Raw genomic sequence first — 26,018 nt, forward strand, 5'->3', positions numbered from 1 at the left:
GGTGGGGGCAGTCCAGGACAAGGGACATAACCTTAAAATTAGAGCCAGGCCGTTCAGGGGTGATGTCAGGGAGCACTTCTTCACACAAAGGGCCGTGGGAATCTGGAACTCTTGCCCCCAAAAAGGCTGTGGAGGCCACGGGTCAATTGAAAACTTTATAACTAAGATAGATAGATTTTTGTTAGGCATGGCTATTAAGGTTTATGGAAATGAGGCGGGTAGATGGAGTTAAGATACAGATCAGTCGTGATCTTATTGAGCATGGAACAGGCTCGAGGGACTGAATGGCCTCCTCCTAAATTCCACTAAATTCTCTCTCCTTGTACCCTGCCTCTGCCGGTGGAGCTAACACTTGCTATCCGGAGTCCACTGTTACCCTCAATGCTCGAGTACTGCACCCAAGAGTTTATCGTTGGGCAGCGACTGTGCGGCAGGCAATTCAACCGTGTGTTCTTCGCCCAAACACGCACGCTGACTTTCCACGAGGGCTGCCGGACAGGGATCAGAAGCAGGAACCCGGCTGATTATCTCTTTGCAACGCCAGGGTATCGGGGCCAACGACAGTGCCCCTTGCATCTGCCCGGGCGGACTGGGGATAGAACAGGCCGGAATTAGTTGCACACGGTCAGTCAACGCCAAGTGGAATTTTCAACAACAACAACTTTATATAGCGCCTTTAACATACTAAAAAGTCCCAAGGGGCTTCACTGGACTGTTATAAGACAAAACATTTGACATCGAGCCACAGGGAGTGAGAGGGGAAGAACACAGATATAATTTAGTCCCCATGGTAAAATCATCAATTCTGTCCTTATCGAGGGAGTGGCGCACTGTCGGAGGGTCAGTATTGAGGGAGCACCGCACTGTCGGAGGGGCAGTACTGAGGGAGTGGCGCATTGTCGGAGGGTCAGTACTGAGGGAGTGCTGCACTGTCAGAGGGGCAGTACTGAGGGAGCGCCGCACTGTCGGAGGGGCAGTACTGAGGGAGTGCTGCATTGTCGGAGGGGCAGTACTGAGGGAGTGCCGCACTGTCGGAGGGGCAGTACTGAGGGAGCGCCGCACTGTCGGAGGGGCAGTACTGAGGGAGCGCCGCACTGTCGGAGGGGCAGTACTGAGGGAGTGCTGCACTGTCGGAGGGGCAGTGCTGAGGGAGCGCTGCACTGTCGGAGGGGCAGTACTGAGGGAGCGCCGCACTGTCGGAGGGGCAGTACTGAGGGAGTGCTGCACTGTCGGAGGTGCCGTCTTTCGGATGAGACGTTAAACCGAGGCCCCATCTGCTCTCCCAGGTGGATGCAAAAGATCCCATTGCACTATTTCGAAGATGAGCAGGGGAGTTATCCCCGTTGTCCTGGGGCAATACTTATCCCTCAATCAACATCACTAAAAGAGATTATTTGGTCATTTTCACGATGATGTTTGTGGGAGCTTGCTGTGCAAATTGGCTGCCGCGTTTCCCACATTACAACAGTGACTAGACTCCAAAAGTACTTTATTGGCTGTAAAGCGGCTTTGTGCTGTCTGATTCTATGAAACAAAATAAAAATGTTCAAGTTGAACACTGAATAATGTAGCGAGGCGACAGATGCCCATCTGCCCTGCACCTTACACTCCCAACATTCGCAGTGGGGCAGCTGAAAAGTGCAGGGAGAGGGGCCGAGCAGACAGGGAACGTACCGCCAGAGGCTTGGGATGCAATCGTGAATAGTGACAATCCAGCTGCTCTGCTTCCTCTGTCATCTCCCCTTCACTCTCCTCGCTCGACAACCGGCTGTTTATCTCAAACCTGAACAGAGGGTAGGGGAGCTCGGGCTGTTGAGCCGGATCAGTAGGGCGCCTCTCGCCTTCGGGCAACTCACTTTCCAGAGACACCCTGCAAAAAGGAGATAAAATACATCAAAATGGCAGCGAGATCTCAGCGCAGTGTGGCAGCCCATCCCTGAATCTAATGCCCCTGGAAGCAGAGAGCTGCCATTTATTTATATATATATATATTTATATATAGAATACAGCTTTGGGTTTCCAATGAATATCTGTTGATCTGAGTAAGATATAATATTAAGAAAGGAACATTTTTGAATTTTAACACTCCCAGGGCAGGTACAGCATGGGTTAGATACAGAGTAAAGCTCCCTCTACACTGTCCCATCAAACACTCCCAGGGCAGGTACAGCACGGGTTAGATACAGAGTAAAGCTCCCGCTACACTGTTCCATCAAACACTCGCAGGGCAGGTACAGCACGGGGTTAGATACAGAGTAAAGCTCCCTCTACACTGTCCCATCAAACACTCCCAGGGCAGGTACAGCACGGGGTTAGATACAGAGTAAAGCTCCCTCTACACTGTCCCATCAAACACTCCCAGGGCAGGTACAGGGGGTTAGATACAGAGTAAAGCTCCCTCTACACTGTCCCATCAAACACTCCCAGGGCTGGTACAGGGGGTTAGATACAGAGTAAAGCTCCCTCTACACTGTCCCATCAAACACTCCCAGGGCAGGTACAGGGGGTTAGATACAGAGTAAAGCTCCCTCTACACTGTCCCATCAAACACTCCCAGGGCAGGTACAGGGGGTTAGATACAGAGTAAAGCTCCCTCTACACTGTCCCATCAAACACTCCCAGGGCAGGTACAGCACGGGGTTAGATACAGAGTAAAGCTCCCTCTACACTGTCCCATCAAACACTCCCAGGGCAGGTACAGGGGGTTAGATACAGAGTAAAGCTCCCTCTACACTGTCCCATCAAACACTCCCAGGGCTGGTACAGGGGGTTAGATACAGAGTAAAGCTCCCTCTACACTGTCCCATCAAACACTCCCAGGGCTGGTACAGGGGGTTAGATACAGAGTAAAGCTCCCTCTACACTGTCCCATCAAACACTCCCAGGGCAGGTACAGGGGGTTAGATACAGAGTAAAGCTCCCTCTACACTGTCCCATCAAACACTCCCAGGGCAGGTACAGCACGGGTTAGATACAGAGTAAAGCTCCCTCTACAGTGTCCCATCAAACACTCCCAGGGCAGGTACAGCACGGGGTTAGATACAGAGTAAAGCTCCCTCTACACTGTCCCATCAAACACTCCCAGGGCAGGTACAGGGGGTTAGATACAGAGTAAAGCTCCCTCTACACTGTCCCATCAAACACTCCCAGGGCAGGTACAGGGGGTTAGATACAGAGTAAAGCTCCCTCTACACTGTCCCATCAAACACTCTCAGGGCAGGTACAGGGGGTGAGATACACTGTAACCACCACACCATCCCCAGCGCCCCGTGTCACTGACTGTACCTCTACTGATGTTAATCCCGCTCCGTCCCACCCGTCAATCAGTATCTCCTCCTAGTCCAGTCATCAGTCACCAGTAACACAATGCAGATAACCACAAAGTAAAATGGTATGACTTCATATCCAGTGTATCTTATTAAACAGGTCACAAACACTTCTACAGTAAGTGATGGTTTTAATATTGTAAATTTAAAACACTTAACACTTTGTGCAAAAGATAGATTTTTGCAGGGCATTGCCCTGCAGTACCGGATTCATGCACTTTCATGTAGAAGGACCATAAATCAGGAGACAGTGGGAGATCGATGTTCTCAATTTGTGCAAGGTACTGCCAGCAGACAAGGCGCATGTCCACCATCTGGTGGCAGGAACTGTGTACTGCAAGACCATCGCAGCCAGATCGCAGGTGCATTTTTGAGAAATGAGGTTATAATCTTGTCTGAAGTGCTCCACAAAGACCTCTACTTGGCATCAGACACCCAATCTCTTGGCTTAAATCAGTGGGAAGGAGGTTTAAACACGTGTAACAGGCTTTTAATGGCATCCTTCTGTGCTCTATGATTCTATGAATCCCCTTAGAACTTCGTGTTAAAACAGAACAGCTCCCCCATTATCATCTCCTGTGATGTATGGGCAACACTGTTACCTCAACAGACTCTCAGGTGCCCCTGCCCCATGTTGCTGATTCAGGCTGGGGTACAGACCTATCAGCACTGGTTAGCAGTGTTCCCTTTAAGCTGCGTGTTCCGGAGGTCCCGTGCAGCCTGGTCACCAGCTTTTCAATGGGACAAACCGTGCACGCACGGTATTTTAAATGAGCCGTGCAGCCGCTTAAAGGGGCCACGCAGCACAATAAAAATGAAAGGCAACACTGGTGGTTACCCGTTCAGCCCGTGCCTTCTTGTGCAGGTCCAAGGCTGAGAATGTCTGAGGGGTATTTGACCAGGAGGGGGGGGTGGGGTGGGGTGGGGGATGGGGGCGTTGTGGGGGGTGGAGCTTTCGCTGAGCAGAAACCGGCTTTGTCGGATGTGCTTTCTACTTCCTGCACGTGTTACTGTTCTCGTGCTGAATCTGGGGGCAGAGGCACCTCTGGGGCCTGGCTGCAAAAGTCTGGGATAGGTGTAGACTCCAGCTCCGCTGCTGTCCTGGTTTGATGTGTTCACACACGCACGTTGCAGTGAGGACACAGGCTGGCAATCTAAAGCAGGAACCTTGGCTGATGTGTATCATTATTTCTCTGGGCGTGCTGAGGTTAGCTGTAGAATACAGGAGGAGGCCATTCAGCCCCTCGAGCCTGTTACACAGGAACAGGAGGAGGCCATTCAGCCCCTCGAGCCTGTTACACAGGAACAGGAGGAGGCCATTCAGCCCCTCGAGCCTGTTACACAGGAACAGGAGGAGGCCATTCAGCCCCTCGAGCCTGTTACACAGGAACAGGAGGAGGCCATTCAGCCCCTCGAGCCTGTTACACAGGAACAGGAGGAGGCCATTCAGCCCCTCGAGCCTGTTACACAGGAACAGGAGGAGGCCCATTCAGCCCCTCAAGCCTGTAACACAGGAACAGGAGGAGGCCATTCAGCCCCTCGAGCCTGTTACACAGGAACAGGAGGAGTCCCATTCAGCCCCTCGAGCCTGTTACACAGGAACAGGAGGTGGCCATTCAGCCCCTCTAGCCTGATTTAACTCCTGAATGGCCTGCCTCTAAATATAAGATTATGAACCACCCCTTATGGCACAGGAGGAGACCATTCGACCCATCGTGTTCGCGCCGGCTGACAAAGAGCTATCCAGCCTAATCCCACTTTCCGGTTCTCGGTCCGTAGCCCTGTAGGTTATGGCCCTTCAAGTGCATATCCAGGGGGCAGAGAAAAGGCAGGTAACTATAGGCCAGTTAGTTTAACATCTGTAGTGGGGAAAATGCTTGAAACTATCATTAAGGAAGAAATAGCGGGACATCTAGATAGGGATAGTGCAATCAAGCAGACGCAGCATGGATTCATGAAGGGGAAATCATGTTTAACTAATCTACTGGAATTCTTTGAGGATATAACGAGCATGGTGGATAGAGGTGTACCGATGGATGTGGTGTATTTAGATTTCCAAAAGGCATTCGATAAGGTGCCACACAAAAGGTTACTGCAGAAGATAGAGGTACGCGGAGTCAGAGGAAATGTATTAGCATGGATAGAGAATTGGCTGGCGAACAGAAAGCAGAGAGTCGGGATAAATGGGTCCTTTTCAGGTTGGAAATCGGTGGTTAGTGGTGTGCCACAGGGATTGGTGCTGGAACCACAACTGTTTACAATATACACAGATGACCTGGAAGAGGGGACAGAGTGTAGTGTAACAAAATTTGCAGATGACACAAAGATTAGTGGGAAAGCGGGTTGTATAGAGGACACAGAGAGGCTGCAAAGAGATTTAGACAGGTTAAGCGAATGGGCTAAGGTTTGGCAGATGGAATACAATGTCGGAAAGTGTGAGGTCATCCACCTTGGGAAAAAAAAACAGTAAAAGGGAATATTATTTGAATGGGGAGAAATTACAACATGCTGCGGTGCAGAGGGACCTGGGGGTCCTGTTAGTTTGCAGGTGCAGCAGGTAATCAGGAAGGCGAATGGAATGTTGGCCTTCATTGCGAGAGGGATGGAGTACAAAAGCAGGGAGGTCCTGCTGCAACTGTACAGGGTATTGGTGAGGCCGCACCTGGAGTACTGCGTGCAGTTTTGGTCACCTTACTTAAGGAAGGATATACTAGCTTTGGAGGAGGTACAGAGATGATTCACTAGGCTGATTCTGGAGATGAGGGGGTTACCTTATGATGATAGATTGAATAGACTGGGTCTTTACTCGTTGGGAGTTCAGAAGGATGAGGGGTGATCTTACAGAAATATTTAAAATAATGAAAGGGATAGACAAGATAGAGGCAGAGAGGTTGTTTCCACTGGTCGGGGAGACTAGAACTAGGGGGCACAGCCTCAAAATACGGGGGAGCCAATTTAAAACCGAGTTGAGAAGGAATTTCTTCTCTAGAGGGTTGTGAATCTGTGGAATTCTCTGCCCAAGGAAGCAGTTGAGGCTGGCTCATTGAATGTATTCAAATCACAGATAGATAGATTTTTAACCAATAAGGGAATTAAGGGTTAAGGGGAGCGGGCGGGTAAGTGGAGCTGAGTCCACAGCCAGATCAGCCATGATCTTGTTGAATGGCGGAGCAGGCTCAAGGGGCTAGATGGCCTACTCCTGTTCCTAATTCTTATGTTCTTATACTCTTTAAATGTGGTGAGGGTTTCTGCCTCTACCACCCTTTCAGGCCGTGAGTTCCAGACCCCCACCACCCTCTGGGTGAAAAACGTTCTCCTCAACTCCCCTCTAAACTTCCCCCCAATTACTTTAAATCTATGCCCCTTGGTTATTGACCCCTCTGCTCAGGGAAATAGGCCCTTCCTATCCACTCTATCTCGGCCCCTCATAATTTTATACACCTCAATGAGGTCTCCCCTCAGCCTCCTCTGTTTAAAAAAAAAACAAACCCAGCCTATCCAATCTTTCCTCATAGCTGAAATTCTCCAGTTCTGGCAACATCCTCATAAATCTCCTCTGTACCCTCTCCAGTGCAATCACATCTTTCCTGTAATGTGGTGACCAGAACTGCACGCAGTACTCCAGCTGTGGCCGAACTAATGTTTCATGCAGTTCAAGCATAAACCCCCTGCTCTTGTATCCTATGCCTCGGCTAATAAAGGCAAGTATTCCTTATGCCTTTTTAACCACCTTATCTCCCTGGCCTGCTACCTTCAGGGATCTGTGGACCTGCACTCCCAGGTCCCTTTGTTCCTCTACAGTTCTCAGTGTACGACCATTTAATGTATATCCCCGTGCCTTGTTAGCCCTCCCCAAATGCATTACCTCACACTTCTCCGGATTGAATTCCATTTGCCACTGTTCTGCCCACCTGACCAGTACATTGATATCTTCCTGCAGTCCACAGCTTTCTTCTTCATTATCAACCACACGGCCGATTTTAGTATCATCTGCAAACTTCTTAATCATACCCCCAACATTCAAGTCTAAATCATTGATATATACCACAAAAAGCAAGGGACCCAGCACTGAGCCCTGCAGAACCCCACGGTAAACAGCCTTCCAGTCACTAAAACACCCATCGACCATTACCCTTTGCTTCCTGCCTCTGAGCCAATTTTGGATCCAACTTGCCACTTTCCCTTGTTTCGGTTCCCCCGCCAGAGGAAATCGGGACTCTGTCCGGAACCCCAAAAGCCCAAAGGGGAGCCGTGTGTCAGAATCTCAGTGAGATGGGCCGTACCTTGATCCCGGACAGCTGGCAGCCTTTGTCCGGCTGGGTGAGACCCCCGGCATCACCGAGCCGCAGGGCAGGACCTCCGGCCTGGGGGAGAGCGGCGCTGCCTCCTTGGCCTGCGGCTTCCTCTCCTTACCGCCCTCCTTGTTCTTCAGGCTCGCTCGGTGTTCCGCCAGCAACTCGTCGAAGGCCAGCCGACGTCCACACACGCCCCGCCTCTGAGTCAGCGAGTGCGTCTAACACGGGAATACAAGGTACATCGTTAGCTGTCGCCGGGGGGGGGAGAACAACTGCATTTATATAGCGCCTGTAACTTAGTAAAACATCCCAAGGCGCTTCACGGGAGCATAAATCAGACGAAAACTTGACACCGAGCCGCATAAGGAGATATTAGGACAGGTGACCAAAAGCTGGGTCAAAGTGCAAGGTTTTAAGGAGCGTCTGAAAGGAGGAGAGACGGAGAGGTTTAGGAAGGGAGTTCCAGAGCTTGGGGCCCAGGCAGCTGAAGGCACGGCCACCGATGGTGGAGTGATTATAATCAGGGATGCTCAAGAGGACAGAATTAGAGGAGCGCAGACATCTCAGGGGTTATGGGCCTGGAGGAGGTGACAGAGATAGGGAGCGGCGAGGCCATGGAGGGATTTAAGAAATAGGGTGAGAGCTTTAAAACGGAGGCCGGACTGGAAGCCTCTGAGTCAGAGGTTGTGGGTTCAAGGCCTTGACCACATAATCCACAAAAACTGTCGGAGGGGCAGTACTGAGGGAGTGCCGCACTGTCGGAGGAGCAGTACTGAGGGAGCGCAGTACTGAGGGAGTGTTGCACTGTCAGAGGGGCAGTACTGAGGGAGCGCCGCACTGTCGGAGGGGTAGTACTGAGGGAGTGCCGCACTGAGGGAGTGTTGCACTGTCAGAGGGGCAGTACTGAGGGAGTGCCGCACTGTCGGAGGAGCAGTACTGAGGGAGCGCAGTACTGAGGGAGTGTTGCACTGTCAGAGGGGCAGTACTGAGGGAGCGCCGCACTGTCGGAGGGGTAGTACTGAGAGAGCGCCGCACTGTCGGAGGGGTAGTACTGAGAGAGTGCCGCACTGTCGGAGGGGCAGTACTGAGGGAGCGCCGCACTGTTGGAGGGGCAGTACTACAATGAAACTTTAAACTGAGGCTCCGTCTGTTGGTTCAGGTAGATTGTAAAGATCCCATGTCACTATTTGAAGAGGAGCAGGGAGTTCTCCCAGTGTCCTAGGCCATCATTTCTCCCTCCAACACCTCCAAAAACCAAAGTTACAGGTCAGTCACCTCACTGCTGTTTGTGGGATCCTGTTACACGCAAATGTGTTTCCCTACATTACAACAGGTAATGCACTCCACATGCGACTTCATCACCTTCGAGTGGATTGAGAGGTGCGAGATGGCGCTCCATGTTCTGGCTGACTCAGTACATGGGGCAAATCTGTCCAAACTCCTCTCTCAACTTAGCCACCATTTTGCAAAACTGCCCTATTGTTTTCCATTTAAAGAGGTGTGTGTTGTGAGCGACTCGGGGCTGTTGGTTATCCGGATCACAGCGCACCTAATGTACAGGACCACCTTCCTGTTGTGATTCAGAGACCGTTCTAACCTGCAGGCTCTGATGTCAGGAACAGGCCGGGTTTTACACCCTCTGGGATTAAAGGGCGCGTCGCCCTGAATAATGAATCCCGCGTGACAGGAAAATGCACGAAACCCGCGGGCAGGAAAAGACCAGTGCCTCCATTAAGCCTGTCCCACACCACCATGGCATGACCAGCCTGGCTAAACACTTCTTCCCTCCCACTCCCCCCAAGTGTTATCTATAAACGCTTTCTTTTCATGCTTTTATAAATTATCCACCACAGTAACTCCAAAAACTGACCCTAATTAAGCTTTCAAATTATTTTGTTTTATTTTCAGGCATTTTAAATCCGGATACTCAATACGTCCGGAAATCATAGAATCATCGAAAAATTACAGCACAGAAGGAGGCCATTCGGCCCATCGTGTCCGCACCGGCTGACCAAGAGCTACCCAGCCTAATCCCACTTTCCAGCTCTGGGTCCGTAGCCCTGCAGGTTACGGCACTTCAGGTGCACATCCAAGTACTTGATAAATGTGGTGAAGGTTTCTGCCTCTACCACCCTTTCAGGCCGTGAGTTCCAGACCCTCACCACCCTCTGGGTGAAGACATGTTTCCTCATCTCCCCTCTAATCCTCCCCCCAATTACTTTAAATCTGTACCCCCTGGTTGTTGATCTCTCTGCTAAGGGCAATAGGTCCGTCCTATCCACTCTATCCAGGCCCCTCATAATTTATACACCTCAATAAGGTCTACCCTCAGCCTCCTCTGTTCCAAGGAAAACAAACCCAGCCTATCTAATTTTGCCTTAAGAAAATACCCAGGGGAAAGAGAGGGGGAGATGGTGGGAGGGGGAGACAGGGGATAGGGAGGGGGAGACGGGAGGGTGAGGCAGGGGAAGGGAAGGGAAGGAGAGGAGGGGAATGGTGGGGGGGTGGGTAGGGGAGGGGAGGCGGGGAGGGGAATGGAGGGGGGATTGGGGAGGAGTGGAGGGGGGGGAAGGGGAGGGGAATTGTGGGGGGGGGGGAGGGGAATGTTGGGGGGGGCGGGAAGGGAGGGGAATGGTGGAGGCAGGGGGAGGGGAGGGGGAGACGGTGGGAGGGGGAGACGGGGGATAGGGAGGGGGAGACGGGAGGGTGAGGCAGGGGAAGGGAAGGGAAGGAGAGGAGGGGAATGGTGGGGGGGGTAGGGGAGGGGAGGCGGGGAGGGGAATGGAGGGGGGGATTGGGGAGGAGTGGAGGGGAGGGGGGATTGGGGAGGAGTGGAGGGGAGTGGTGGGGGGGTGGAGGTGGGGGGTGGAGAAGGGAAGGGGAATTGTGGGGGGGGGGGTGAGGGGAATGTTGGGGGGGGGGCGGGAAGGGAGGGGAATGGTGGAGGCAGGGGGAGGGGAGGGGGAGGCGGGGCGGGAGAGATTACCTTACAAGTCAGCGAGCGGGTGCAGTGTTTCTTGGTCTCTGGGTCCATGACTCCGCAGTGTTTGTCGAGGTCACTCTCTTTCTCTGTCGAGAGATGATGTAGAGGTTAGGCGGCATGCCGGAGGTTTCCTGTTAAAGGCCCCTAGATATCCCAGCACCCCCACGGAAAGTCTCCAAGGTTGCATTTTGGAAATAAAAGGGATCAAGTTGACCACGATACAGTTTCCAAGAATATTTCTTGGCGATGTAAAAGTAGCCGATACTGCGGGGAACAAGAGCGTTTGAAGAAGGGGGTCGCAGGGCGGGGTTAGAAACAGGGGATTCCGCAATGGCTGAGGGTCAACGCAGGTGGTACTGAAGCAGGCAACACCAACTTGCATTTATACAGCGCCTTCAACCCAGGCCCCAGGCGTGTCACAGGAACAATTATCAAACATAAATTTGACACGAGCTACGTAAGGAGATATTAGGTCGGTTTTAAGGAGTGTCTGAAAGGATGAGAGGGAGGCGGAGAGGTTCAGAGAGGGAATTGCAGGATAATTCCCGATCCGTTCCCCGCTGGCTTGTCTCAGTCAGAGCCACATCGCCCCCAACCCCCCATCCTCCTGCATTTATCTGATGACCCATACTCCATTTCATAAAACTATGTTGACTCTGCCTAATCATATGTTTTTCTAAGTGGAAGCTGTATCTGCATGACAGTCGGATTGAGCCCAGCTGTGAAGCACTCCATTGCCAAATATCCTGTTGCAGACATCGGCTCCCCACTGGAGCTTTGTTCCATGTCCCCGCTGGAGGGCGGTCCCGCAGGCACACCCCACTCTCCGGTGCCTGGCGCAAGCGGACATTCGGCAAGTGCCGGCCAGGATGGCTGGTTTTCTGAAAGCTATTCGGCCAGGGTGGGGGAAGGGGCAATGCAGCCGAGCCCAATCCGGCGCTCCCTCGGTGATCGGGGGTACACTTCGCAGGAGGAATTGGCAGAGAGGGATCGGGGGGAATGATCCCTGGCCAATTCCTCCCATTCCCTACACCGGGTTTGGGCGGGGAGTTGGGGAGGGGGGGGAGGGGTAGGCGGGAGTACACAGCATCGCCCAATTGCTGCTGTCCAAGCGCAGGTCAGGTAACTCCACATAGACCGGGTATTGATGGTGGGGACGCCCCGGTTCAGCACTTCACAGGGTGGGCGCACACCCATCAAGTCATCAACGCACGACTGTTTGATACTAAAAGAGAATCATCACTTTATAACCACGTTATACCCTCTGGGAGAGACAACAAGAATTTCACTACAAGCTTTGTTTTTTAAACCTCTGATACATACCTGGAATGCTCCATGTTTTTGGAGTGGGAGATGTGGGAGATGCTGTTGATCAATAAGGGAAAAATCCTAACTATGCAAAGGGGTCAAAGGTGAGAGTTCACTGGAAGCACACAAATTCCAACTACCACATTTCCAAGTTTTATCCCAGTTTCTTTCCCCATTTGTGTGCATATTTATATTTACCTTTTTCTGTTACATGCACAGAAAAGGTTCTAAAAAGAGTAAAGCTCCCTCAACACTGTCCCATCAAACACTCCCAGGGCAGGTACAGCACGGGTTAGATACAGAGTAAAGCTCCCTCTACACTGTCCCATCAAACACTCCCAGGGCAGGTACAGAGGGTTAGATACAGAGTAAAGCTCCCTCTACACTGTCCCATCAAACACTCCCAGGGCAGGTACAGCACAGGGTTTGATACAGAGTAAAGCTCCCTCTACACTGTCCCATCAAACACTCCCAGGGCAGGTACAGCACGGGGTTAGATACAGAGTAAAGCTCCCTCTGCACTGTCCCATCAAACACTCCCAGGGCAGGTTCAGGGGGTTAGATACAGAGTAAAGCTCCCTCTACACTGTCCCATCAAACACTCACAGGGCAGGTACAGGGGGTTAGATACAGAGTAAAGCTCCCTCTGCACTGTCCCATCAAACACTCCCAGGGTAGGTACAGGGGGTTAGATACAGTGTAAAGCTCCCTCTACAATGTCCCATCAAACACTCCCAGGGCAGGTACAGCATGAGGTTAGATACAGAGTAAAGCTCCCTCTACACTGTCCCATCACACACTCCCAGGGCAGGTACAGCACGGGGTTAGATACAGAGTAAAGCTCCCTCTACACTGTCTCATCAAACACTCCCAGGGCAGGTACAGCACGGGGTTAGATACAGAGTAAAGCTCCCTCCATCAGATTACTCGATATGTAACGGGCGCTGTACGTGCCCTGGGAGTGTTTGATGCAGACGTGATTTTTGAGTGCAGGAAACGTGGGACTGTTTCACTCCTCAGCACAACCATCACTCGATCACAAAAACAGAAAATAACATTTATGAATCAAGCCGACTCGGAATATAACAAAGCAGTGTCCACCTCGCCCGCCCCCATTCTCCTTGAGCAGTTTGTGGGGGGGACTGTAAACTCACCCGTTAGCCTGCGGTGGACTTTATGGCTGTTCCTCCTGTTGCTGAGTGCGGGCTCCTCTCGCACAGGTAGCCTCTCCCCCTTGCCGTTCTGAATCACCGGCGCCGGCAGCGGAGGCTCAGCCGGCTTTGGGACTGCGCTTGCGGCCCCCGTCTTCGCCACACAATCGAGGACGGGGGCCGGGGTGGGTTTGGCGGGCGGCGGGGTGTGGTCGGCTGGGCAGTGGGAGGTGGCGGGGGGCTTGGAGCCGAGTTTGATGCAAGAGCTCTCTGCCTTTCCCAGAGACGGGATCTTCTCCAGGTTCACCACAGGAACAAACAAGCTGGAAAGGAAAAAAAAAAAAACTGCTTGATAAATAAACTCCAGTTAAAATCCAAACTCGTTTCCCCACGGGAGCCCCCGCAGCGCGGGTCAGCGGGCCGTTCCGCCAGGTGGGGCATCGCAGCAGCGCCCAATCTGTGCCTTGCCCAACGTTCACCCAATGTGCAGCTTTCGGGAGACGGTCCAATGGGAGGGGAAGCGGAGGGGCTCTCCCAGTGGCTCTGTGGGTCAAGGCAAATCAGACACAGTGGGGAAGTCCCAGGTGCAATCCCTCGGCTGCATGAATTAGGTCACTACATCGGCCTTCCCCAGCGAGCAGAATCACAGAATCATGGAAATTTACAGCACGGAAGGAGGCCATTCGGCCCATCGTGTCCGTGCCGGCCGACAAAGAGCTACCCAGCCTAATCCCACTTTCCAGCTCTCGGTCCGTAGCCCTGCAGGTTACGGCACTTCAAGTGTCACATCCAAGTACTTTTTAAATGTGGTGAGGGTTTCTGCCTCTACCACCCGTTCAGGCAGTGAGTTCCAGACCCCCACCACCCTCTGGGAGAAGAAATGTTTCATCTCCCCTCTAATACTTCTACCAATTACTTTAAATCTATGCCCCCTGGTTATTGAGCGGGACCTGGGGGGGGGGGGGGGAAACTGGCAAGGTTTAGGGTTTGTGGGTCAGGGCCGAAGGTCAGAATCAGGGTCAACACCCCATGGCAGGAGAATGACGCCTGGTGGAAGGAGCATGAACGTTGGATGAGAACTGGACCAGGCCTGCCTGTGATGGCCTTCACCGTCGAATTGCCAGACCAACGTTGACTTTTTAGCCTCGCACACAAGGAATGAGCACTTGTGTAAATAACCAAGGCAACCAGTGGCCGTGAAACAGCAAACACCTAACACCTTTGGGAGAGTAACAGGGTAAACCGAAGGGTGAAATTAAAAAGATATTCGGGGTCATTCACTCTGACCTGTGCACGTTTTAAATCTTTCTCATATATAACCTTAAGATTAATGCCCTTGAAAACACAAAATCAACCAGGATTTCCACACCTCATCAGCAGTCAGTGACTCCTGATGGAATCTTGCATGATGGTACATCAGTCATTGAAAGTTGGCAGGCAGGTACAGCAGGCAGTGAAGGCGGCAAATGGCATGTTGGATTTGAGTATAGGAGCAGGGAGGTCTTACTGCAGTTGTACAGGGCCTTGGTAAGGCCACACCTGGAATATTGTGTTCAGTTTTGGTCTCCTAATCTGAGGAAGGACGTTCTTGCTATTGAGGGAGTGCAGCGAAGGTTCACCAGACTGATTCCCGGGATGGCAGGACTGACATATGAGGAGAGACTGGATCGACTCGGCTTATATTCACTGGAATTTAGAAGAATGAGAGGGAATCTCATAGAAACATATAAAATTGACGGGATTGGACAGGTTAGATGCAGGAAGAATGTTCCCGATGTTGGGGAAGTCCAGAACCAGGGGTCACAGTCTAAGGATAAGGGGTAAGCCATTTAGGACCGAGATGAGGAGAAACTTCTTCACCCAGAGAGTGGTGAACCTGTGGAATTCTCTACCACAGAAAGTTGTTGAGGCCAGTTCGTTAGATATATTCAAAAGGAAGTTAGATGTGGCCCTTACGGCTAAAGGGATCAAGGGGTATGGAGAAAAAGCAGGAAAGGGGTACTGAGGGAATGATCAGCCATGATCTTATTGAATGGCGATGCAGGCTCGAAGGGCCGAATGGCCTACTCCTGCACCTATTTTCTATATTTCTATGAATCAGGTGAGGGCAGGTTCGGGCTTGTGTGCGATGCCACGCACAGTCAAACAGCCATCTGGCGCTGACTGTCCAGGGCGTCACTTCCAGAAGGGTGAGTCCAGCTCAGCACCGACCTTTACCCCCAGCAAACACCTTCAGAGGAGGAGGATGGGAAGAGAGTTGTCAAAAACTGCCACTTACCACCATCATTAAAACCTCACAGCACAGGAGGAGGCCATTCGGCCCATCGATCCTGTGCCGGCTCTGTGACAGAGCGATCCAATCAGTCCCACTCCCCCTGCTCTTTCCCCACAGCCCTGTGAATTTTCCCTTTCAAGTATTTATCCAATTCCCAGTTTGAAAGTTACTATTGAATCTGCTCCCACCGCCCTTTCAGGCAGCGCGTTCCCGATCTCAACAACTCGCTGCGTAAAAAAAATCTCATCAGAAATAGGAGGAGTAGGCCATTCGGCCCCTCGAGCCTGCTCCACCATTCAACACGATCATGGCTGATCTTCTACCTCAACTCCGCCTTCCTGTACTATTCCCCCATATCCCTTTGTTTCCCCAAATCTAGCGATCTCTGCCTTGAATATACCCAACAACTGAGCCTCCACAGCCCTCTGGGGCAGAGAATTCCAAAGATTCACCACCTTCTGAGTGAAGAAATTTCACTCCTCTCACTCCTCAATGGCCGACCCTTTATTTTGAGACTGTGACCCCATGTTCTAGATTCCTCAGCCAGGGGAAACATCTTCTCAGCATTAACCCTATCAAGCCCCTGAAGAATTTTATATGTTCTCATCTCCCCTCCGGTTCTTTTGCCAGCGACCTTAAATCTGGTGACCGACCCTTCTGCCAGTGGAAACAGATTTTCCTTGTTTATTCTATCAAAATTCTTCATGATTTTAAACACCTCTATTAAATCTCCTTAACCTTCTCTGCTCTCAGGGGAACAATCCCAGCTTCTCCAGTCTCTCCACGTAACTCACTGAATCACAGAACGGGTTACAGCCCAGAAGGAGGCGGCCATTCGGCCCGTCGAGCCCGTGCCGGCTCTCTGCAAGAGCACCTCAGCCAGTCCCACTCCCCCGCCCTTTCCCCGGAGCCCGGCTCATTTTTTCCCTTCAGGAACTTATCCAATTGCCTTTTCAAAGCCACGATTGAGTCTGCCTCCACAACCCTCTCAGGCAGTGCATTCCAGATCCTAACCACTCGCTGCGTAACAAGTTTTTCCTCATGTCGCCTCTGGTTCTTCTGCCAATCACAACATCGAGAGAGAGGGCAGAAATGCAAAAACCAATGCCAACTGGTTCAAGAGGGCTCGGAGAGAAATGCCTCTCAACTTCCTCGTCCCTGATAATATTGCAAGAGACATTCCTTTGATTTAGAACACTGAGGATCTCTTTGTGTTCCTCGACTTGATCACGGTCAAAAAGAAAATGAATTTACCACAGATTTTCTTTTGGTCCCTTTGAAGACACGTCTAACTGTAGCACCTTGCCCCCGGCAGTCTGCAGCTTCTCCTTACAGGACCTGGTGCTGTGGTTGGAGGTAACGACAGTCTGCACACTGTTGTATCGCGATTTCTGCAGGACGATGGAGTTTGGGGAATTCAAGGCCGGGGATTTTCGAGCTGACAATTTGTTCACTGGCCCATGTCTTCTCTCTGCAACAAGTCAGTTATTTAGGTTCTCAATTCAGGGGCTGCACGTCAAACACATAACATAAAATACACAGAACGCAAGTTCATAGCCCACCGTCATGATTTTGAGAATTTAGATTCAGTTGTGGCTCAGTGGGTCGCACTCTCTTGCGCCTCGGAAACACAAGGTCGTGGGTTCAAGCCCCACGACAGAGACTTGAGAACGTAATCGAGGCTGACACTCCCAGAGCAGTACTGAGGGAGGGCTGCACTGTCAGAGGGGCAGTACTGAGGGAGTGCCGCACTGTCGGAGGAGCAGTACTGAGGGAGCGCCGCACTGTCGGAGGGGCAGTACTGAGGGAGCGCCGCACTGTCGGAGGGGCAGTACTGAGGGAGCGCCGCACTGTCGGAGGGGCAGTACTGAGTGAGCGCCGCACTGTCGGAGGGGCAGTACTGAGGGAGCGCCGCACTGTCGGAGGGGCAGTACTGAGGGAGCGCCGCACTGTCGGAGGGGCAGTACTGAGGGAGGGCTGCACTGTCGGAGGGGCAGTACTGAGGGAGTGCTGCACTGTCGGAGGGGCAGTACTGAGGGAGGGCTGCACTGTCGGAGGGGCAGTACTGAGGGAGTGCTGCACTGTCGGAGGGGCAGTACTGAGGGAGCGCCGCACTGTCGGAGGGGCAGTACTGAGGGAGCGCCGCACTGTCGGAGGGGCAGTACTGAGGGAGCGCCGCACTGTCGGAGGGGCAGTACTGAGTGAGCGCCGCACTGTCGGAGGGGCAGTACTGAGGGAGCGCTGCACTGTCGGAGGGGCAGTACTGAGGGAGCGTCACACTGTCGGAGGGGCAGTACTGAGTGAGCACCGCACTGTCGGAGGGGCAGTACTGAGGGAGCGCCGCACTGTCGGAGGGACAGTACTGAGGGAGCGCCGCACTGTCGGAGGGGCAGTACTGAGGGAGCGCCGCACTGTCGGAGGGACAGTACTGAGGGAGCGCCGCACTGTCGGAGGGGCAGTACTGAGGCAGCATCGCACTGTCGGAGGGGCAGTACTGAGGGAGCGCCGCACTGTCGGAGGGACAGTACTGAGGGAGCGCCGCACTGTCGGAGGGGCAGTACTGAGGGAGCGCCGCACTGTCGGAGGGGCAGTACTGAGGGAGCGCCGCACTGTCGGGGGGCAGTACTGAGGGAGCGCCGCACTGTCGGGGGGCAGTACTGAGGGAGCGTCGCACTGTCGGAGGGGCAGTACTGAGGGAGCGCCGCACTGTCGGGGGGCAGTACTGAGGCAGCATCGCACTGTCGGAGGGGCAGTACTGAGGGAGCGCCGCACTGTCGGAGGGGCAGTACTGAGGGAGCGCCGCACTGTCGGAGGGGCAGTACTGAGGGAGTGTCGCACTGTCGGAGGGGCAGTACTGAGGGAGCGCCGCACTGTCGGAGGGGCAGTACTGAGGGAGCGCCGCACTGTCGGAGGGGCAGTACTGAGGGAGCGCCGCACTGTCGGAGGGGCAGTACTGAGGGAGCGTCGCACTGTCGGAGGGGCAGTACTGAGGGAGTGCTGCACTGTCGGAGGGGCAGTACTGAGGGAGCGCCGCACTGTCGGAGGGGCAGTACTGAGGGAGTGTCGCACTGTCGGAGGGGCAGTACTGAGGGAGCGCCGCACTGTCGGAGGGGCAGTACTGAGGGAGCGCCGCACTGTCGGAGGGGCAGTACTGAGGGAGCGCCGCACTGTCGGAAGGGCAGTACTGAGGGAGTGCCGCACTGTCGGAGGGGCAGTACTGAGAGAGTGCCGCACTGTCGGAGGGGCAGTACTGAGGCAGCATCGCACTGTCGGCGCTGCCATCTTTCGGTTGAGCTGTTAAACCAAGGCCCCGTCTGCTCTCGGGTGGGCATAACAGATCCCATGGCACTATTTCGAAGAGCAGGAAGTTTTTTTTTCCAATCCTGGGATGTGGGCGTTGCTGGCAAGGCCGGCAGTTATTGCCCATCCCTCATTGCCCATGAGAAGGTAGTGGTGAGCCGCCTTCTTGAACCGCTGCAGTTCGTGTGGTCTAGGTAAAATAGATACAGAGTAAAGCTCCCCCTACACTGTCCCATCATACACTCCCTGGGCTGGTACAGCACGGGATGAGATACAGAGTGAACTCTCTGTACACTGTTCCATTAAATAATCCCAGGGCAGGTACAGCATGGGTTAGATACAGAGTAAAGCTCCCTCGACACTGTCCCGTCAAACACTCCCAGGGCAGGAACAGCACGGGTTAGATACAGAGCAAAGCTCACTCTACACTGTCCCATCAAACACTCCCAGGGCAGGTACAGCACGGGGTTAGATAGAGAGTAAAGCTCCCTCTACACTGTCCCATCATACATAGAAACATAGAAAATAGGTGCAGGAGTAGGCCATTCGGCCCTTCTAGCCTGCACCGCCATTCAATGAGTTCATGGCTGAACATGCAACTTCAGTACCCCATTCCTGCTTTCTCGCCATACCCCTTGATCCCCCTAGTAGTAAGGACTACATCTAACTCCTTTTTGAATATATTTAGTGAATTGGCCTCAACAACTTTCTGTGGCAGAGAATTCCACAGGTTCACCACTCTCTGGGTGAAGAAGTTTCTCCTCATCTCGGTCCTAAATGGCTTACCCCTTATCCATCGACTGTGACCCCTGGTTCTGGACTTCCCCAACATTGGGAACATTCTTCCTGCATCTAACCTGTCTAAACCCATCAGAATTTTAAACATTTCTATGAGATCCCCTCTCATTCTTCTGAACTCCAGTGAATACAAGCCCAGTTGATCCAGTCTTTCTTGATAGGTCAGTCCCTCCATCCCGGGAATCAGTCTGGTGAACCTTCGCTGCACTCCCTCAATAGCAAGAATGTCCTTCCTCAAGTGAGGAGACCAAAACTGTACACAATACTCCAGGTGTGGCCTCACCAAGGCCCTGTACAACTGTAGTAACACATCCCTGCCCCTGTACTCAAATCCCCTCGCTATGAAGGCCAACATGTCATTTGCTTTCTTAACCGCCTGCTGTATCTGCATGCCAACCTTCAATGACTGATGTACCATGACACCCAGGTCTCGTTGCACCTCCCCTTTTCCTAATCTGTCACCATTCAGATAATAGTCTGTCCCTCTGTTTTTACCACCAAAGTGGATAACCTCACATTTATCCACATTATACTTCATCTGCCATGCATTTGCCCACTCGCCTAACCTATCCAAGTCACTCTGCAGCCTCATAGCATCCTCCTCGCAGCTCACACTGCCTAGGCTGGTACAGCACAGGTTAGATACAGAGTAAAGCTCCCCCTACACTGCCCCATCAAACGCTCCCTGGGCTGGCACAGCACGGGTTTGATACAGAATAAAGTTCCGTCTACACAGTCCCGTCAAACACTCCCAGGGGAGGTACAGCACAGGGTTAGATACAGATAAAGCTCCCTCTACACTGTTCCATCAAACACTCCCAGGGCAGGAACAGCATGAGGTTAGATACAGAATAAAGCTCACTCTACACCGTCCCATCAAACACTCCCAGGGTAGTTACAAGCACAGGTTAGATAGAGAGCAAAGCTCTCTCTAAACTGTCCGATCAAACACTTGTAGGGCAGGTACAGCACGGGTTAGATACAGAGCAAAGCTCCCGCTACACTGTCCCAACAAACATTCCCACAGCAGATACACCATGGGATTAGATACAGGGTAAAATTCCCTCTACACTATCCCATCAAACACTCCCAGGGCAGGTACAGCACTGGTTTGATACAGAGTAAATCTCCCTCTACACTGCCCCATCAAACTCTCCCAGGGCAGGTAAAGCACAGGTAGATACAGATAAAGCTCCCTCTACACTGTCCCATCAAACAGTCCCAGGTTATGTACAGCACGGGTTAGATACAGAGTAAAGTTCCCTCTATGCTGTCCCATCAAACACTCCCAGGGCAGGTGCAGCATGGGTTAGATACAGAGTAAAGCTCCCTCTACACTGTCCCATCAAACACTCCCAGGTTAGGTACAGCACAGGGTTAGATACAGAGCAAAGCTGCCTCTACACTGTCCCATCAAACACTCCCAGGGCAGGTACAGCACAGGGTTCGATACAGAGTAAAGCTCCCTCTACACTGTCCCGTCAAACTCTCCCAGGGCAGGTACAGCAGGGGGTTAGAAACAAAGTGAAGCTCCCTGTACACTGTCCCATCAAACACACCCAGTGCAGGAGACCATGGGGTTAGATCGAGAGTAAAGCTCTCTCTACACTGTCCCATCAAACACTCTCAGGGCACGTACTGCACGGGGTAGATTTAGAGCAAAGCTCCCTCGATACTGTCCCATTCAAACACTCCAAGGGCAGGTGCAGCATGGGTTAGATACAGAGTAAAGCTCCCTCTATACTGTCCCATCAAACACTCCCAGGGCAGGTGCAGCATGGGTTAGATACAGAGTAAAGCTCCCTCTACACTGTCCCATCAAACACTCCCAGGTTAGGTACAGCACAGGGTTAGATACAGAGCAAAGCTGCCTCTACACTGTCCCATCAAACACTCCCAGGGCAGGTACAGCACAGGGTTCGACACAGAGTAAAGCTCCCTCTACACTGTCCCATCAAATACTCCCAGGGAATGTACAGCATGGGTTAGATACACAGTAAAGCTCGTTCTAAACTGTCGCATCAAACACCCCCAGGGCTGGTACAGCACGGGTTATATACAGAGTAAAGCTCCCTCTACACTGTTCCATCAAACACTCCCAGGGCAGGTACAGCATGGGTTAGATACAGAGTAAACCTCCCTCTACACGGTCCCGTCAAACACTCCCAGGGTAGGTGCAGCACGGGGCTAGATACAGAGTAAAGCTCCCTCTACACTGTCCCATCAAACACGCTCAGGGCAGGTACAGCATGGATTAGATACAGAGTAAAGCTCCCTCTATACTGTTCCATCGAACACTCCCAGGGCAGGTACAGCATGGGTTAGATACAGAGTGAAGCTCCCTCTACACTGTCCCAAACACTCTCAGGGCAGGTACAGCACGGGTTAGACACAGAATAAAGCTACCTCCACACTGTCCCATCAAATGCTCCTCGGGCAGGTATTATGTATGGAGATCCCTTGGGACTACAGGAGATGAGCCCTCTGGTAGCTGTATAGAGTATATACAGGTTTACATATACAACAACACTCCCCCACACAGTCAATAGTGTAACTATTTACAATGTGAGTCGATCTCAGTGGTTGATCATCTCGGTGTGAAAGCTGGTATTGTTGAATTATTTGTTGGGCCCTCGCTGGGCTGCTGTGCAGCTGGCCTTGCTGGGCTGCTGGTGTGCTGGGCCCTGCAGGGCTGCTGTGGATGATGGGTTCTGCTTCGTGGCCAACCGTGGTGTCAGTTGCCACTGGTATGTGTGTTGGGGGGTCAAAAAAGGTAGGGTCCAAGGTGGGTTGCTCAGGGTAGTCCGTGAATCTGAGTTTGATTTGGTCCAAGTGTTTCCGGTGAATGAGTCCATTTGAAAGTTTGACACGAAACACCCTGCTCCCCTCTTTGGCCACCACAGTGCCGGGAAGCCACTTGGGACCTTGTCCATAATTTAATACAAATACAGGATCATTGACTTTAATCTCGCGTGACACATTTGCGCCATCATGGTATGCACTTTGTTGAAGCCGCCTGCTCTCTACCTGTTCACGTAGATCAGGGTGAACTAACAAGAGCCTTGTCTTAAGTGCTCTTTTCATGAGCAGTTCAGCAGGTGGGATCCCGGTGAGCGAAAGTGGTCTTGTGCGGTAGCTAAGCAGGACTCGGGATAGGCGAGTCTGCAGTGAGCCATCCGTTACCCTCTTCAAGCTTTGCTTGATGGTTTGCACTGCTCTCTCTGCTTGACCATTGGACGCTGGTTTAAACGGGGCCGATGTGACATGTTTGATCCCGTTGCGGTTCATGAATTCTTTGAACTCAGCACTGGTAAAACATGGCCCGCAGGCTTTCGGTCGTGGCAACTAACGTGCTAGCCGACATTATTTCACATTCAGTCCATTTGGAGTACGCATCTACAACCACAAGGAATATTTTTCCCATGAACGGGCCTGCATAGTCGACGTGTACCCTAGACCACGGTTTTGAAGGCCAAAACCATAAACTTAGTGGCGCCTCCCTGGGTGCATAGCTTAACTGCGAGCATGTATTACATCTGTGCACGCAGGACTTTAAGTCCGCATCGTTACCGGGCCACCACATGTGGGATCTGGCTATCGCTTTCATCATTACGATGCCTGGGTGGGTACTGTGGAGGTCACAGATGAAGGTGTCTCTGCCCTTCTTGGGAACCACTACACGATTTCCCCACAGAAGGCAGTCTGCCTGTATAGACATTTCATCTTTGCGCCGCTGGAACGGCTTTATCTCTTCCTGCATTTCCACTGGAACACTGGACCAGCTCCCGTGAAGCACACAGTTTTTGACTCGGGATAATAAGGGGTCCTGACTCGTGCAGGTTTTGATCTGCCGGGCAGTGATGGGTGATTACTCACTCTCAAATGCTTCCATAACCATGCTAAATGTGCGGGCTGTGCCATTTCCACCCCCGTGGTGGGCAATGGCAGCCTACTGAGAGCATCGGCGCAGTTTTCTGTGCCTGGCCTGTGGCGGATGGCGTAGTTGTATGCAGACATCGTGAGCGCCCATCTCTGGATGCGGGCCGATGCATTAGTGTTTATCCCCTTACTCTCGGAAAACAGGGATACAAGTGGCTTATGGTCAGTTTCCAATTCGAATTTTAGCCCAAACAGATATTGATGCATTTTCTTTACCCCATAGACACACGCTAACGCTTCTTTCTCAATCATGCTGTAGGCTCTCTCAGCCTTCGACAGTCTCCTGGATGTATAAGCAACCGGTTTCTTTCCCAAAATCATTAGCTTGTTGCAATACACACCCGATGCCATGTGATGACATGCTAGTACTAAACGCTTACATGGATCATACAACACAAGCAATTTGTTTGAGCACAACAATTTTCTAGCTTTTACAAAGGCATTTTCTTGGCTTTTGCCCCATGCCCATTCGTCCCCTTTATGCAGTAAGATGTACAATGGTTCTAACAGTGTGCCGAGACCCGGTAAGAAGTTACCAAATTAAGTCAGGAGTCCTGGAAACGACCGCAGCTCCGTCACGTTCTGTGGCCTCAGTGCGTTCTCGATTGCCTCCGTCTTCGAATCGGTGAGCCTGATGTCATCTGCCATGATCCTCCTCCCCAAGAACTTGACTTCAGGTGTCAGGAAAACGCACTTCAAGTGTTTTAACCTGAGCCCCACATGATTGAGTCGACCAAGAACCTCCTCCAGGTTCTGCAGGTGCTTGACTGTGTCCCGAACTGTGACCAAGATGTCGTCCTGGAAGACCACAGTGCGAGGGACCGTCTTCAGTAAGCTTTCCATTTTTCTCTGGAATATTGCCGTCGCTTATCGAATTCCAAACAGGCACCTGTTGTAAATGAAAAGACCTTTGTGCGTGTTGATGCAGGTGAGGCCCTTCGATGATTCCTCCAGCTCCTGCGTCATGTAGGCTGAGGTCAGATCCAGCTTCGTGAACGTCTTTCCTCCGGCCAGCATTGCAAAAAGGTCATCGGTCTTTAGTAGTGGGTATTGGTCCTGCAGGGAGAAACGATTAATAGTTACTTTGTAATCGCCACAGATTCTGATGATGCCGTCTTCCCTTGAGGACAGGAACGATCGGACTCGATCGTGAAATGATGCCCTGTTTTTGCAGCCAGTCTGGCTCGATCTCTATCATGTACGGTACTGCTCTCGCCTTGTGATGGATGGGTCGCGCCCCCGGAATTAGGTGGATCTGCACTTTTGCTCCTTGGAATTTCCCGATGCCTGGTTCGAACAGTGAAGGGAACTTGTTTAAGACCTGGGCACACGAAGTGTTGTCAGCGGGCAATAGCGCTCGGACGTCGTCCCAGTTCCAGCGTATCTTTCCCAGCCAGCTCCTGCCGAACAGCGTGGGACCATTGTCCGGTACCACCCAGAGTGGTAGCTTGTGCACCGCTCCATCGTAGGAGACCTTTACGGTAGCACTGCCGATTACAGGAATCAGTTCCTTTGTGTCATGCGAATTGGAGTTAAGACTGGCCTTGAGGCCTTGCTGCACCACAATTTCTCTAAAGACTTTTGCCCATGATGGACTGGCTCGCGCCCATGTCCAGCTCCATTGACACCAGGAGTCCATTTAGTTCAACATTCAGCATTATCGGGGGACAATTTGTGGTGAATGTGTGCACCCCATGTACCTCCGCCTCCTCGGTCTGATGCTCTGGTTCGTCGTGATCCTCCGTGGATCTGTCCTCCTCTGCAACATGGTGGTTTGCAGGTTTAACAGGATTTGCAGCTCGCCTGCACATACGTTGGAGGTGTCCCATTGTTCCACAGCCCTTGCAAACGTATCCTTTGAATCGGCATGAATGGAAACGATGATCACCCCCGCAGCGTCAACAAGGTGTTAATGGCCTTGCATTCATCACCCTTGATGGTGGACTCTGAGACATCTGCGGACGTGTAGCTGCAGGTATGCGTGACCTGCCCTGCACGTTACGATTTGAAAACAACATCACTTTGTTCACAGGACAGTACAGTAGCAGCACCTGCATGCTGAGAGATTTGCTTCGTATTGTCACTGGTGGCAATGAATGCCTGGGCTATCGCTATGGCTTTACTCAAGGTGGGATCTCTACAGTCAAAAGTATGGTTTTGTGGTCAATGCCAAGTACGAAAAAGTCTCTGAGCACGTGCTCCAAATGTCCTTCAAATTCGCAATGTCTTGCCAGGCGTCTTAGCTCGGCGACATAACTCGCCATTTCCTGGCCTTCAGACCTCTTGTCGGTGTAGAACCGGTACCTCGCCATCAGAACACTATCCTTCGGGTTCAAATGCTCCCAGACCATTGTACACAAATCATTGTACGATTTCTCCGTGAGTTTCGCTGGCGTAAGCAGATTTTTCATGAGGCCATACGTTGGTGCCCCACAGACGGTGAGGAGGATCGCCCTTCGTTTGGCAGCGTTCTCTTCCCCATCCAGCTCGTTGGCCACGAAGTATTGGTCGAGTCGCTCCACAAAGGTTTCCCAATCATCTCCCTCCGAGAATTTCTCCAGGATGTCCACTGTTCTCTGCATCTTTGGGTTCGTTATCTGTATCTCGTCGCCAGTTGTTATGTATGGAAAAAGAGTCAGGCTG

The 26,018-nt window shown here is 52.1% G+C and overlaps 1 protein-coding gene across 1 annotated transcript in view; it reads right to left on the reverse strand.

The window, feature by feature from the left end:
* Window positions 1-26,018, reverse strand: part of LOC139228094 (ataxin-7-like protein 1) — a 55,018-nt gene that overhangs the window by 17,045 nt on the left and 11,955 nt on the right. Inside the window, exons 4-8 of the mRNA XM_070859277.1 lie at window positions 16,593-16,809; window positions 13,067-13,386; window positions 10,608-10,690; window positions 7,610-7,839; window positions 1,675-1,870 (exon numbers count right to left, since the gene is read on the reverse strand). Of these exons, the coding sequence (XP_070715378.1) occupies window positions 1,675-1,870; window positions 7,610-7,839; window positions 10,608-10,690; window positions 13,067-13,386; window positions 16,593-16,809 (1,046 nt within the window). The remainder of the gene's footprint in view (window positions 1-1,674; window positions 1,871-7,609; window positions 7,840-10,607; window positions 10,691-13,066; window positions 13,387-16,592; window positions 16,810-26,018) is intronic.

This window comes from Pristiophorus japonicus, chromosome 17 (genome assembly GCF_044704955.1).
Source record: "Pristiophorus japonicus isolate sPriJap1 chromosome 17, sPriJap1.hap1, whole genome shotgun sequence".
Lineage (NCBI taxonomy): Eukaryota > Metazoa > Chordata > Chondrichthyes > Pristiophoridae > Pristiophorus > Pristiophorus japonicus.